General features: G+C 51.1%; 1 protein-coding gene across 5 annotated transcripts in view; it reads left to right on the top strand.

The window, feature by feature from the left end:
- SYNE3 (spectrin repeat containing nuclear envelope family member 3) overlaps positions 1 to 14,905 on the top strand; it is an 89,278-nt gene extending 74,373 nt beyond the window's left edge. For all 5 annotated transcript variants that reach the window (XM_057543378.1, XM_057543376.1, XM_057543375.1 and 2 more), the window contains 4 exons: positions 707 to 868; positions 2,297 to 2,446; positions 3,460 to 3,501; positions 14,249 to 14,905. In XM_057543378.1, the coding sequence (XP_057399361.1) occupies positions 707 to 868; positions 2,297 to 2,446; positions 3,460 to 3,501; positions 14,249 to 14,449 (555 nt within the window). In that variant the 3' untranslated portion in view covers positions 14,450 to 14,905. The remainder of the gene's footprint in view (positions 1 to 706; positions 869 to 2,296; positions 2,447 to 3,459; positions 3,502 to 14,248) is intronic.
- The last annotated feature ends 1,118 nt before the right edge of the window (positions 14,906 to 16,023 follow it).

Genomic DNA, 16,023 nt, shown 5'->3' with positions numbered 1-16,023 from the left:
TACAGAACATGCGTTTCTCGGAGGCAGAGGGGCCAGGTGCTATGGCAGCCTGTTGCAGAGTGATGGGACCTGGGGTAGCGAAGCCCTCCTGGGAGAAAGGAAATGTCGGGGGATCCTCACGGCGGAGTGGGAGTCAAGGAGAGGAGTAGAGGGGGTGCATCCCACGCAGAGGAGGCCACGTGTGCAAAGACCGCGGGAGAGAGCACCGGCGCCAGGGGCCGAGATGTCTGTTGGCTCTGGCTCAGAGGATGGGGCAGGTGGCACGGTCTGCAGAGCCAGGCAGGGCCGGGATCTGAGGCTCTCAGGCCACATCAAGGAGTGTGAGAGGCCACTAAAGTGTATAAGTGGGGCTCAGCTGAGTGGACTTGCATTTTAGATAGATCGCTCTGGCCGCATAGCCTGGAGGGGGACAAAAGTGGCAGACGGTGACCACTGTTATAGACGTCCTGGTAAGGGATGATGCTGGCTGTCTCCAGGAGACCAGGGAGGTGACAGTGAGGAATGTCCTTGGCCCCTAAACATGGCCACATTGAGTAGAGATGCATTCCTCATCCCCCCCCCCCCGCCCCTGCCCCCTAGGTGTCTCTTATCACCGTTTGGGCATCCTCAGCTCCACCCCTCTGCTCAGATGGAATCCCCAGGACTTGTGGCTAGTGGACTGTTTTCAGAAGCTCTCATGCGTTGGTCATGCTGTGCCTTCCCGCAGGCAACTGTGCGTCAGGAGGAGGAAGGCAGCTGTGAAGATTTCTCCCAGCTCCTGAGGAACTTTGAGCAGTGGTTGCAGGTGGATAATTCCAAGCTGGTTAGAATCATCGCCACGAGAACTGCCACCGCCACGGACCTGAGGACCAGAGAAACAAAGCTGCAGGTTTGTTCCCAAGGAAAGGCCCTGCTTCTGAAGGATCTGCCCCCAGAGATGTGCTTGTCGCCAGGGAGTTCTAAAAACAGGAGCACATACATAGCTCTTGAGCTGTTCTGGCTTGTGTATAAATAATAGTTTTAAAACTTTTTTGCCTCAGGGCTTCCCTGGTGGCTCAGTGGTTAAGAATCTGCCTGCCAATGCAGGGGACACGGGTTCGAGCCCTGGTCTGGGAAGATCCCACATGCCGCGGAGCAACTAAGCCCGTGCGCCACAACTACTGAAGCCTGCGTGCCTAGAGCCTGTGATCCGCAACAAGAGAAGCCACCGCAATGAGAAACCCGCATGCAGCAATGAAGACCCAACGCAGCCAAAAATAAATAAATAAATTTGTAAAAAAAAAAAAGAAGAAGAAAACGTTTTTGCTTCAAATATTTTAGAAGAACCATCCATTCATTCATTCATCTGTTCATTCAGCCTACTGCTGTATTCCCCGACTTGGAAAATATCACCACGAATCACAATTCTTTTATCAGTTAACTCTTGCTATGTAGCAAGCCATTCCAACAGTTTGTGGCTTAAGAGAACAACTGTTTATTTAATTCATGATTCTGAAGTTTGGCAGTTCAGACTGAGGTCAGCTGGGCAGCGCTTCTGATCTTGGCTGGGTGCCCTTGTTTGTAGCCCAGCGGGGCGGCTGTGCTCTGGAGGTTGGTGGGCTGTTCGAGACGCGCATGAGGCGCACCACGCATCTCTTATCCTCCTGCAGGACAGCCTGCGCTCCCCAGAGCAGAGGCAGGGTCTGCGAGGGCGAGTGGGAGCCTGCAAGGCCTTTTCAGGCCTAGGCTAGAAATTGGCACCACATCGTTTCCCCTGCATTCTGCTGGACAGAGAAAGTCACAAGGCCAGCTCAGGTTCAAGGGCAGAGAAAATAGACTCCACCTCTAGATGGGAAATATTGCAAAGTCATATTGCAAAAGGCGTGGATATGGCAGGGGGCTGGAGGGATAATCATCCATCTACCACAAGTCTTTCTCCTTCTCCCACATCGAATTAGTCGCCAAGCCCTTCTTGATTCCATCTCCTGGGTTTTTGTTGTTTGTTTCCTCACTACCACTGTCTTCATCTAGGCGTTTATCATTTTTGACCTTGACGATGACAATAGCCTCCAAGCTGGCCTCCCTCCTTCCTGTTGGGTCCTCATCTCAGTAATGGCTCATTCTGTAGCCAGAGTGACCGTTCAGAATCCTAAATATGACCTTGTCTTCCCCCAATGAAAACATTTCAGTATAGAGTTCAACCTCCCAAGTTTATCACACAGGGCCTTATTCTGTTGGCTGCCTCTCAAGTGAAATTTGATTGGCTCCTCCTTACCAACCAGGTGGGACCTCCTCGGCCATTTGGAAGGCACACATGACCCTGTCTTTCTCCCTCTAGGAGCTGGAGGCTCGGTTACCAGAAGGTCAGCGTCTCTTTGAAAACGTCCTTCGTCTCAGGCCAGCAAGGGGGTCCTCAGAAAAGCTGGAGGATCTGCGCTACCGATGGATGCTCTACAAGTCCAAACTAAAGGACTCCGGCCACCTGCTGGTAGGTGCTAAGGATGCACAGGTCCCAGGCCCTGGGGAGACATAGCTGGGCCCGCATCCACTCTGCCCCATGCCTCCACAGACCAGGCTGAGGGGACCACTCAGAGAGAGGAGACGGAGACTCACGGGTGCTAGGCGCTTGACTTGCAATTTGTCATTTGGCCCTCCTGCCACCCAGTGAGGCTGGAGCTCCAATAACAACAGCTTTGCTACTTACCAACCTGAAACCGTTACGTGCATCGTCCCATTCAGTGCTTACAGCAGCCCTCTGCCAGTGTAATTGCATCTCCAGCCTTCAGAGTGGGGCTGAGACTCTGAAGAGTTAAAAAACTCACCCAAGTTCACATGGCTAGGAAGGGGCAAAGCCAGCACCAAACACACCCTGGTGTTGGAGGCATGACAGAGGGAACGCTAGAGTGGGAGCTGCGATCTAGGCCCCCTCCTCCACTAACCTGCCTTGTGACACTGAGGAAGCACCTTCCCCCCAGGCGCCCCCAGGTCTCACACAAAACAGTAATAATAGCTAAACTCATAACAACCTTTATTAAATGCTATGTCCTCATTACGGCCTTATAATGGAGGTACCGTTATTATTCCCTGAGAACTGATAGGGAAACTGAGGCACGGAGGTTAATCCAAGGACAGGGTGGGTGGCCTCCTGGAGCCCTTTAGGCCCTCAGACCCCAGACTCCGAGCTTTGGGGCTGCAGCTTTTCTGGCCCTGAAACAGCCCTGTCGGCCACTAGGTGTCACCCCAGCCCCAGCCAGGTCAGCATGCCCGTGGCCTTGGCCCAGGCCTTCCCAGACAGGATCCCACCTGGGCCCCATGCGCGTTAAAAAGCTCATTAAATTGAATCACCTGCTGCTTCAGCCAGTCCAGACGACCAGAAGTTTTAAAGAAACACTCCCCTGACAAAATGAATATTCCATTACAGGCTCTGCTGGGATTTAAGTTTCACTCACTTAACTTCTTTCCCCCCCCCTCCCCTTTTCCTCTCCTTCCCTAAAATAACAGACGCAGAGTTCTCCAGGGGGGGAGCCGACTGGATTCCAAAAGGTACCGTGTCTGCCATCTCTTCCACACAGCTAGAGGGCAGGGTGTTTGGAGGGTTGGCGGGCCTGTGATGCTGGGGCAGGACCCCTGGGCTTTCTGGAAGGTTCCATGAGGTCTGAGGGACGTTTCTGGGGAATCGGCTCTGGGTTGCACTGTTCTGGGCCCCGGGAGTCCTTGCTCTCAGAGGTGCACAGAGTGTTCTCAGCTGCGACAGGACACGGGGGGAGTGAGCAAGGACACTGCCGTGACAGCAGTCGTAAACTGGGACGGTCCCAGGAAACCTGGACCATTCCTGGTCACTGGACCTCGCGGCCACCTGAGTAGTAGACGGGCATCCGGGGGGGACAAAAGAGGAAGGGGTGAAGCTCTCAGAGCCCCTCCCGCGGGGCTTGCAGGCCAAAGCAACGACAGTTAACAGCAGTAATCATAGTAATAATGAGGAATAAGAATTATTACTGTAGATGCTACGTGTTGACCATCCAGTGTGTGCGAGGTTCTGTGCCAAATCACGGTGAGGGCGTTTCACTTAACTGTCCCCTAGACACCCAGCAGGCATCGTTACCGCCATGTTAAGCATGAGGAAAACAAGGAAAGGCAAGATCGGAGTGACATGTCCAGTCAAGGCACACAGCTCCTGAGTGGCCTCTGGCCTCTGCCTCCTAAGCCCACACTTAACCATCCACACTGTGCCTTGGAGAAAGCATCCCTGGGGGCTGGAGGCTCTCCCCACTTCTGGAAGAGCCCAGTGTAAATTGATGTCCCCAGTGCCACCTTTTCTGAGAGCACGCTTGTTGTCCTGACAAGCGTTGGCACATGACGTGAGCCTGCAACATGCTCTGCTCCAAAGAGCCCCGGGGCCACGAGATCTCTCGGGCCCTGCAGTCTGTGTTCCCGGGGACTCTGTCCACCTGGACTTCTTGGTCTCCAGCTGGTGTTCACGTCTCCATCTGTGGGACAGCAGGTGTCCCCGGGACCGGCTGGGGCAGTCACAAGACCACTGCTGTGCTCTGGGCCTGGCGTCCACCAGCTTTGCGGCCTTGGGCGAGTTGCTTTGACTCTTGGGGCTTACTTTCCCCATCTGTAAAATGGAACCATCAGTGCCGACTTTATTTACTTCATGAACGAATTTTGAAGATCATGTGAACTGTTGTTCGTTCTTTAGAGGAGACCCGGAAGCCCTGGTTCCCCCCCCTAATTTAGAAGAACAGAGGGCCTCCTCATGAAGTAGGGGAGCAGATCAGGAAGGCAGGGTGGCCCACACAGCCCAGCCTGTGACTCCTGGTGGCGCAGGGGTGCCCAGGGCCCGGCGTCCAGGCTGTCTCCAGCTCCTGCCCCTGAAGCCACTCTGGTTGGGAGCCCCCATCTATGTAGCTCCCAGGCCAGAGTCCCGGGGAGTCATGTCTGGGTCCTGTGGTGTTTTTGAGTAGGGGGACGCCTGGCTGGCTGACACCGGCCCTCCAATGCAGACTCAGGTCCCTGGCAGCCTGAAACCGGGTTCATGTGGAGTGTTCACAACCCTATGTTCATTGGCCAGCTCCTCATTCGTTCATTCATTCGTTCATTTCACAGATATGTACTGAGCACTGGCTTTGTACCAAGCACTGTTTTAGGTACTTGGGATAGCTCACCAGAGCAAAGGCCTGCTCTGGGAGGGCTGGGTGGAGGGGTTTGGGAGAGAGGCTCACACCCACAGCTGGTGTTGCCCGCCCGATGTCGAGTCTCTGGCCAGGGACCGCCGGAGGACAGCAGTGGCTTGAGGTCTTTACAGCTACAGGGTTGATCTTATCTATGACTGTCCCACGTTGGGCACAGTTTCGTGGGATATGCAAAGCAGGCAGGCTCTAAATGGCTAAAAAAAATCTGCTTATTCAGGCTTCATTAAAAAACAAATGGATGTGTGAAAGTTTGAGTTTGGTTCTGGCTGGCTTTTGAGCTCATGGGCCCCCTGTGAAGAAGCAAGCAGCTCAGAAGCCAATCTACAGAGGCCGTCTGGGGCTCCTTTATATGAGCTTGTTTCAGCACAGGTTTCTGGGTCCCACATCCAGAGTTTCTGATGCATTAGGTCTGGGGGGGCCCTAGGATCTGCATTTCCATCGAGCTCCCAGCTGATGATGCTGCTGGCCTGGGGACCAGACTTTGAGAACCGCTGCCGAACGCTCTGGATCTGAGTCCAGCATCCACCATTAGTGTGTGTGACCGTTGGCGAGTCACTTAACCAGGGTTTTCCAAGGAATAAAATGCGGGTCCGCTGAACTAATCGTTCTTATCATAAACCAGCAGATTCTTTTTTTTTTTTTTATTTATTTATTTATTTTTTAACGTCTTCATTGGAGTATAATTGCTTTACAATGGTGTGTTAGTTTCTGCTTTATAACAAAGTGAATCAGTTATACATATACATATGTCCCCATATCCCCTCCCTCTTGCGTCTCCCTCCCTCCCACCCTCCCTATCCCACTCCTCTAGGTGGTCACAAAGCACTGAGCTGATCTCCCTGTGCTATGCGGCTGCTTCCCACTAGCTATCTATTTTACGTTTGGTAGTGTATATATGTCCATGCCACTCTCTCACTTCGTCCCAGCTTCCCCTTCCCCCTCCCCGTGTCCTCAAGTCCATTCTCTAGTAGGTCTGTGTCTTTATTCCCGTCTTGCCCCTAGGTTCTTCATGACCGTTTTGTTTTTTGGGTTTTTTTTTCTTAATTGCCATGTAAATGAGGACCGAGGAGAGGTCTGCAGTCACTGCCTCTGCTTCCCTTCCTGATGGCAGAGGGATGATGCCACTTCTGGGGGGAGCAGTAGGGGGGATTCCTCCCGCTGGTGCGGCTCTGGTGTTGTTTGGCTGGGAGGGGTGCGCACATGCGTGTGTGGGGTTCTGCACGTACACACGCAGGTCTGCACATACACACGCAGGTCTGACAGGTAGAAAATAGGTGCTGTTTTCCGAGGTTGTAATCTTGCCAACTTAAAAACATTCCATATACTATTTTTAGTCCAAAGGGAAGGGGGAAAAAAACAACAAAACCCTGCCCCAAAGCTAATTATTTATGAACGGTTGGCTCTCCACACTTTTTTTCTCTCCGCGCACCAAGCCACTGAAAGCTCCAACTACGTCAGTGGCTTCAGCCTGCTTGTTTATATAAACAGAATAATTTAGATTTATTAAATTTGCAGCTGCCTACACACTTGCCAGCTCAGTGCCACCGGATATGTCTGCTTGAAGCAATCAAACACATGAAATGTCATTGCTTTTCGAGCTGCTGTTGGGCTGTGAGTCGACTAAATTCCTGCATCGGTGCAGGGAAGTGGTCCTACCTGAGACAGCCTGTTAGCTGAGGAGCAGATTTGCCAATGCTTGCCTTTGCCGGCGTGAACTAGGCAGCGCCACACGCCCGTGTGCAGGCGTGGAGGGCAGATTCTTCCTGGGCCTCCCATGCTGTGGCCTCTGTGAGATGGGTCCAGATGGTGAGAGACTCGAGAGTGGCACTTTATTCACTTGCCCATATTTCACAGGTTTTAGACTCGTAATTATTCACATTTTCACCTCTCTGGAATGGGGGTGACCTATTACAATCTAGTTTTTCCAGCGAAGACTGAGACTTCCTTTTTTCCGCCACCCGGGACACTTTCCACCTGAGATTTCTTTAAATTAAAATCTCTCCTTGGAGGTTGAGTTTTGTATTCCATTGGACCACACTGATTGTGTCAATTTAGATGACCCACCTCTGGGAGCTCTGGACTGAGGTTCAAATTCTCAGGGTAGACTTTATTTCCTGCCTGCACCCAGTGCCAAGATAAGACCTGGGATTTCCTTGCTTCCCCTTTCGGTGGGACGGGATTAACCCTCGGTTCCCTTGACCCTGAAGGCATAGCCCCGTGTGGCCCTGGCATTACGTGGGATCTCCAATCAGACGCTCCGTCTTGGTTGTAGGGTCTTTTTCTTTTTTAGCGGTACGTAAGATAGTGCTGCACCTTACGTTCAGCATGGTAGGGCAGAAGAAATATTGTAAGACCAAATCTCAGAACTCACTAAATCTCTTAGTGAGTTTTCCACGTTGGGCAATAACTTTCTCTCACAATAGCTATGCTTTTTTTTTCTTTTCATTTGTTAGTTCACTTTATTATTCATTCAATAGCTATGCTTTTAAAAAATCATCACTATTAACCAGAGTTCATAGTTAACATTAGGGCTCACTTTTTGTGTTGCACATTCTATGGGTTTTGACAAATGTGTGATGACATTGCAGTGTCATACAGAATGGTGTCACTGCCTTAACCTTCTCCCAGCTCTTCCTCTTTATCCCCCTCCCCTCCCCCAGAGCCCCAGCAACCACTGATCTTGTTACATCTTTCACTTAGCAACAGGCACTTGAGTTTACTCCATGCCTTTTTGTGGCTGATATTTCATTTCCTTTTACACGGAATAACATTCCATTGTAGGGATGTACCGTTTACAGTCTTTTATAGCCTTTTTCCACAGTCCAGGATCCAACCTAGGGTCGCATATTACATTCAGTCATCACACCTCTTTAGTTTCTTCTAAGCTGGGACCAGTCCTCAGTTTTTCTTGACCTTGACCTTCTTGAGTACAGGCCACATATTCTGTAGAATGTCCCTCACTTTGGGTTTCCCCAGTGTTTCCTTGCTCTGCATTTCTGGAAAGCATATCCCACAAGTGATGCTGTGTTCTTAGTGCATCTTATTGGGAGACATGTGATATTGATACACCCCCATATTGGTGATGCTGATTCTGATCACGTGATGAAGGTGGTGACTGCCAAATTTCTCGCCTGTGAAACTGCTCTCATTTCTTTTATAATTAATAAGAACCAACTGCTCAGAGACCCTGGAAATACAGCGTCTCTTTCTTACACAGTCACATCCACCGGGTTCTCCAGGGCCTCTTTCCCTCTCAGTTCCTTCCTGCCGTGCCTTTGTTCCCCGACTCTAGGCCTCTCTCTCTCTCTCTGGTGCACCTCTGGTCTGGGTCTCCTTCTAGCTTCAGTCCCAAGGCCCAAGCCTGTGGGATGTTTACCCAGGAGACTCCTTGACTCAGCGTGTCTAAAGCTGACCTCCCTGTATTCCCTGTGTCCAGCCAAACCCTGGTCCCTATATCAGCAAAGCATCCTCACTACCCAGTCCTCCAAGCTGGATGCCTCTGGGTCACCCTAGACCCTCACTGACCTTGGTTCTGTCCTAGACTCAAAAGAGCCTGGTCATGGATGGATCTCAGATGAGGAAAGATGAGGGAAGGAAGGGAAGGGAAGGGGGCCTTGTGTCCATACATCTGCTGCTGAATGGGGCTCTGTCCTCTCTTGAGTAATAATAAGGTCACCCCTCAGTCCGATCATTTCATCCAGAGGTTCTTCCCATCAATCACCAAACCACCTCCAAAAAGCCAGCTCAGACCGTCTCATCTTTATCCTCTCCAAAACCAAGCCAGGGGGCTGGAAAAACACAGTTCTGTAGCCTGACCATCTCATGCAGGGCTGGCCCAGCGAGGAGATAACATTAACCCCGCCCCACCCCAGCCTCTGCCCTTCTATCCCTGGGTGGGAGCTCTCCGCCACCTCTGAGTATGCCTGGGGAGTGAGTGTGGGCTCCAACGCAGTGCTTAGGCACCAAGAACTTAGTGACGAAGATATTCAAGGTGCTGTGAGCAGGGCCCAGCCCAAGATCTGTGATGTCCTGAGACTCCCTGTAGCAGTCAAGGAGACGCAGCCCCCTGCTGGGGGTTCTTGAGGAAAGCCAGTGGGAGCAAGCCAGCCAGCATGTGGCTTGGCATCTGTCAGAGGGACCTTCAGGGACTGAACTCATTAGGTGAGAGTCTAGTGAGGGGCATTGGTGCTGGTCCATCCGGAATAGCCAGAGAAAAGCTGGCCCCTGCCCATCACCTTGAGCTCTTGGCGCTGGCCTGGAAGCATCTTTGTGCTGGAGAATGAGACCGAACTAGCTCCTGGGAAAGACCCTGCAAGCCCAAGTGGTGTTGCCGTGGGACTTCCATACCCAGGACCCCGGGTCAGGGTGGGACCAGCTTCAACAGAGGCCCAGGGGGACTTTTGTCATTGTTGCTGCTGTTTCTGATGAGAAATGCCACATGGGATGGTGGGAAGACGCTGGCTGTGGAGCTGTGCTGGCAATTTGAGCCTGTCCATGTGACCTTGGGCCGGTTATTTCCTGTGGGCTCAGTTTCTCCCTCTGAGAAATGGGCACAGGGTACCTCCCAGAGCTGGGCAGGAGCTCAGGAAGCCCGTGAGTGAGGAGACGAGCTGAGCGTGGGGCTGGGGCGTGCTCAGTGTTGTTCATTAATGTGTGGAGCCCAGATGTTCTGGGGGAGCCATCAGGACGGCGTGGACAGTTCACAGACAGGTCAGTGAGTGTCTGCGTGGTCACACCACAGGCACCGAGGGAGGAGCAGGTGGCCAGATGCACAGGAAGGGAAAGAGCCTTTTATTCACTGTTTCATTCTTTCAGTAGATATTTATTGCACATTGCTGAGGATACAGCAATGAACCAAACTAATGTAGACCCTGCCTCCAAGGAGCCAAGGGGAACACAGACTTTAAGTGGTAACCCAAAGGAAAGGTATTGGTACCATGAGAATGTGTAATGGGCCTTTTTTTGGTTTAGAGGCAGGGAAGGTTCCCCCGAGGAAGCGACTCACAGGTTGAGAATAGAATGATCAGTAGGAGATAACCAGATGCACTGGAGAAAGGAGGGAAATGGGTCTTCCGGCAGAAGGGATAACCTGTGCAAAGGCCCTGTGGCAGGAGGATGTGAGGGCCTTTAAGGGGCCAAGAGATGGCGTTTAGGGAGAGCAGTGTCTTCCTTTCTGATGGGGCTGAGGAGGTGGATAGTGTCTGATTCTTGGCACCCCGGGTGCAGGGGGAAGCTTAGGGGTCTAGTAGAAGCTGCCCATCTGCCCTGGGCAGTTGGAGGAGTAAAGGAATGAGTATTTGCCGAGGACCATTGGCATCTTGGCTCATCATTTGCATGTTGAGTGTAACCTGCATTGCCCTATTTATCCTTATGACTCTGGCAGGCAGGTGTCAGTCTCCCTTTGCCTTGACAGATGGAGGCACTGAGGCTCAGAGAGGCTGAGTGACCTGTCCTAGGCCACATAGCTGGGAAGTGACAGGGCCAGGGTTAGAACCCAGGACTCCAAGCCTTTTCTTTCCCCCACCTCCTTTTTCATCAATAGCAGAGGATTAGATCACATTTACTGTGATAAACTCATCTTGCCTGAACTCCTCAAAACTGCAGAGTCTCAGGTTCGTGGGAGATATTGGAGGACTCAAGCAGTTAATCACCCTCCGCAACATCGCCTGTTTCCTCCCCACCACCATGTGCTATCAACGCCCTGCTTCCACACCCTAAGGAATGGGGAGCTTATCACTTCCCGAGGAAGTCCCTTCTCTCTTTGGATAGGTCTAACAGGGCAGAACACACGTAGTACTTTCTATGGGGAAACTGAGGCACAGAGAAGCTCCCAGATCTGGGAAGAGCTGAGATTGTCAATTTCTTTGTTGGCTTCTTAGACAGTAGTTCATGCCTATTTGTGTGTCTGTGTGCGCGCGCACGTTTGTTTTCTAAGCATTTGAGAATCGTATTAAAGTGTGTCTTCTATTTTAAAGGGCATTTTAGAATTCAGGTCCCTCAAAATGAAGATGTGAGCTCTGTGTGAATAGACATGGGGCCGGCAGCAGGACTCCTTGAAAAAGATCACCCCTTGTCAACACTTGTAAATGCAAACATGCTTTGGACCTTCAGAGTTGTTTTCCCCAGAGGATCGTGGCCAAGGCACAACTCCTCACTTAAATAAGCAAAGTGTTAGCTCTGAGAAAGGAGAGGCAAACAGGACCCTTAGACACAGATCTCCACTTGGGAGACCATTAATTACAGGTTTTCAGTTGTGGTGTGAACCCAGGCTAGGGGGGGCCTACATGTTGCCTTACCCTCTTTCCCTCTCCTGGGTGGGTCAGAGATTTGGAATCGGGCAAAGTCAACATGAAGTGTCAAAGGGTCAACTTAGAGCCCCCAGAGACTGAGGCATTGCTACATGAGTCGAGTAGGTGGGTAAGAGCACGTGGCAGCCAGGTCTGACCCAGCCTGGCAACTGTGGGAAGATCCTGTCTCCTCTGTGGACATCGTTCAGCTATTTAAATGACTTATCACACACACACACACACACACACACACGCCCCCCACACACACACACACTCCTGAAGTCACTGCTGAGATAAATGCAGCCAGCAGTGCTTCTCCATTGTGTGGGTTATAAGAAGTCTGTTTTTACAAAATCAGTGTCTAGGGCCTTTGGTGAGTGAGAACACCTGAAGTTGGAGGCATAGGGTCAAGTGTTATCAACCTGGAGGAGATAGTTGGGGCAGGAGAGTGGGTGAGATGACTCAGGTATGAGAGGTAGAGAGAGAGAAGTGCTCAGGTCAGAACCTCGCAGAGACACCTGCATAGTTCCTCTCAGCATCAGCCCCACCGCCGTCATCATCACTATCATCATCCTCATCCTCACCACCATCATCATCACTATCATCCTCATCCTCACCATCATCATCATCACTATTATCACCACTATCATTATAATCATCCTTACCAGCATCATCATCACTATCATCCTCATCTTCATCCTCACCATCATCACCACTGTCATCATCATCATCCTCACCATCATCATCATCACTATCATCCTCATCCTCACCATCATCATCATCATCACTATCATCATCATCATTATTATCATCCTTACCACCATCATCATCACTATCATCATCCTCATCACCACCATCATCATCACTATCATCATCATCATCATTATTATTATCATCCTTACCAGCATCATCATCACTATCATCCTCATCCTCATCCTCACCATCATCATCAGTATCATTATCATCATCATTATTACTGTCCTCACCATCCTCATCATCATCACTATCACTATCATTATCATCACTTGACTTGGTACCCTGGAAAGTGAACCTTTGGTTCTTCAGGGAGCCAGTAGGTATATTCTATAATAATAGTACTAGTAATAAGAGCATATATACTTTTTTAAAAAATTTATTTATGTATTTATTTATTAACTTTGGCTGCACCAGGTCTTAGTTGTGGCACGCAGGATCTTCGTCGCGGCATGCAGGCTTCTTAGTTGTGGCATGTGGACTCTTAGATGTGGCATGTGGACTCTTAGTTGCAGCACACGGGATCTTAGTTGCAGCATGCGGGATCTAGTTCCCCGACCAGGGATCAAACCCAGGCCCCCTGCATTGGGAGTGTGGAGTCTTACCCACTGGACCACCAGGGAAGTCCCAAGAGCATATATACTTTTTAACTGGTGTATAAATGTACTTTGCTTTGAGTCCTCACCACAACCTGGAAAATGGGGGTAGGTGTTTTATCCCCATTTTGCAGAGAAGGAAACTGAGGCTTAGAGAAGTTATTGACGTAGCTAGTGTGCGACAGAGTCTTCACTGGAGCCCAGTCGGCCGAGCTCCTGAGAACTGGGCCCCTGCCCTGCACCATGCTGTACCTTGACTGTGGGGCCTCCACTTTACTGGGTGGCCGGTTCTTGGCTCTGCACTTCCATGAAGTTGCAACTCAGCCAGTCCCTCTAGAATTTAGGAAATGTCCTTTGGCTGCTTTCATGGACATCGCAGCAAAGAAACCCATTAGACGTTTGGACTTGTGAGATTGGCCTTCAGGTGATACTGAGGGTGTTGATGATGAAGATGTTGATGAGGAACAAGGAGAGGGAGGAAAAGAAGAAGAAAGAGGAAGAGGAGGAGGAGGTGAAGAAAGTGATGATGAAGAACACAGTGATGAACATGGTGGTGATGATGATGATAATGGTGATTATGGTGGTGACCATGATTTAGAAGGTGATAATTTTTGTTTTCTTTTATTGTTATTTTTTCAAACCCTGTGTCAAGGGCTGATGTTCAGTAGATTGCAGCAAGGGAGCTGCTCTGCTACTTAGGAAACCCTGACCCAGAAGTAGGTCATCTTCAAATGGTTTACATTCCCCATGAATGTGTCTTGTAACGTGTCTTGTAATGGGTGAGGGGGCAGCCCCCTTTCCACCAGCACCCCTGTTTCCTGGGAAGAGGGGGGCTCCACACTGGGGCACGTGGCGGGGCCAGAGGGGAACTGGCTCTCCGAGGCCAACTGGGGCCCTGCAGTGCCGCTGTATGGTTCTGCCTGTGCGGGATTCTGACTTAGAGGTCTTTAGTCATAATCCCACAGATGGTAGCTTCACCCCATTGGCCAAACACATGCACCAAAGATGGTGATCATAGTAATGATGCATGATAATAACGGCGGCAGCTTTGAGTACCTACTGTGTGCCAGGCTCTGCCTCGTTGAATCCTCACAACAACTCTTATCAGGTAGGTGCCATTATTCCCCCTATTTCTAGATGGAAATCTGAAGTTTAGCGAGATTGAGTGACCTTCTTAAGATTCACACCCGGGACCCTTATAACCTGGCAAAGATTTATGTAATCATGGACAAAGCCTGTAACATTCTTATCCTCTTCCTTTCTGAGTGGTTTGAGAAAACTAGAGATCTTTGTTGCCGGCAGAACTGACATTAGTCCCACTTCACAGATGGGAAAACTGAGGCCGATGCGGTTGGAGAGTCCACCCGGAGCCACTGCCGCTCCTGCGTCATCCCAGCCCTCTCCTCCCGAGCCCACTCTCATCCGGAGCCCACTCACATCTCCTGCTTTGGTTCTGCAGACCCAGCGGTGGCGAGGGCTCGGCCCCCTCTGCCGGAAGGTGTGCTGCGTGGCGCTCCCCTTGCAGCTGCTGCTGCTGCTCTTCCTGCTGCTGCTCTTCCTGCTTCCCGTCAGGGAAGAGGACCGCAGCTGCACGCTGGCCAACAACTTTGCCCGCTCCTTCACGCTCGTGCTCCGCTACGACGGACCCCCGCCCACCTAGCCCCCCCGGCGGCACTCGGGGGACTTTCTTCTCCAAACTTCCATGTGCCCCAGGCTCCTCCGGAGGATGCTGGGGAAACTGGAAACAGGGGCAGGCCAGAGCCTGCCGGGCTGCATCCATGTAAATACTGTATTGATGTTCCCAGAACAAAATTACTTTTTCTACAGTGTTGTCTTAGTCTATTTATACTAAACATGTACTATGTGGGACTAGGGAATAATGCATAGCACTTTTATATGCTGTCTATGTAAATGCTCAGTATGTATGATTTCATATATGACCTCTATTTATCTTTGGGAAAATTCCCAGCAGTGTTTTTTTCCAGTGGGATCTTGTGGCATTTTGGCCTTGGTCTGCAGTCAGCCCTGGAAAGCAGGAACAATAACAGGTCGCTTTCACGGCCACCTCCTATCCAGAAGCCAAGCCCTACACCCAGATGTTCATGAAGAGGACTCTGAGATGTCAGCATAGAAGAACAACACAGGCCCTCACTCAGAGCCCAGTGACTCTTGCTTTAGGTACAATGAGGACAACCACGCTTGTCTGGTTTTTAGAATGACAGCAGATTAGATGCCGTGGATTAGAAGCAGGAAGGGTGCTGACCCCAGGCAGGCTCAATGGCAGCAATGACAAGTGACAAGTGATGGAGTGAAATTAAGAGAGGAAAAGAAGAACTCCAACAAGCAGACCCAGAATTAAGAAAGCACAGCAGAATGGGGACCTCAAGGAGCCCGAATAGCCCAGACCAGTGATGAAGGGCCATGGTCGGGACAGTGCGTCTTCAGGGAATGGATAGATCATGCCACGTGTTCTCCGCTCTGTTCAGGGAGAAAATGAAGGAGAGGAAGCTTATCGTTAAGCTTTCCACGCAGAGGATGATGAGCACATTCTGTGTGTAGCCCCCACCTGACAGTGCTGGGGAAGATGCGTTACCTCCGTTGCTCTTAAGCTGAGTTTTTCATCATCTACGACTCAGGCTGAAGCGACAGAGGGGAGCATCTGCCATGCCAGGGACCAGAGATCGAGGGTCCAAGGTAGAGAGTGGAGGTCCGCCGTGGAGCTCAGCCTGTCTGAAGGGCTCTCCCTCCTCCTCCCAGAAGGGACTTTGGAGAGAGGTGGGTCCTGTGCCCCACACATGTGCCCACAAGGGACCCAGGGGCCAGGCGCCCCACCAGGCCCCCTCCGCAGGGGCTTGGCAGTGGGGCCCATGAACCACCTGGGCCCTGAGGCTGGAAATACATCCCTTCCTCCCCAAGGAATTCTGGAATGGTTCCTAAGTGCTTCATCACTGGATCATATTTTCCCTAAATCAACACTAAATTTTCCTTTTTTAAAAAATGCTTAGTTCCCACTCTCTACAAATTGATTTTGTCCGTTCAGCTACGCATAGGAGACCAAGAGGGGATGCCTGAGGCCTTGGAAATCACAGTGTTATAGGCCAAGAAAGACCTTTAAACAGAGGGGAAACCGAAGACCCAAGAGGGTCCAGACCCCCAGCACGTGCCGCTCCCCCCTGCTCTCCGGAGCACACGGACCCGTCCTTTCTAGCGCAAGCCCAGCCCCAGCACAGCGCT

Source organism: Balaenoptera acutorostrata, chromosome 3 (genome assembly GCF_949987535.1).
Source record: "Balaenoptera acutorostrata chromosome 3, mBalAcu1.1, whole genome shotgun sequence".
Lineage (NCBI taxonomy): Eukaryota > Metazoa > Chordata > Mammalia > Artiodactyla > Balaenopteridae > Balaenoptera > Balaenoptera acutorostrata.
Note: the sequence above shows the minus strand (reverse complement) of the source record. Positions and strands in the feature narration are given on the sequence as shown.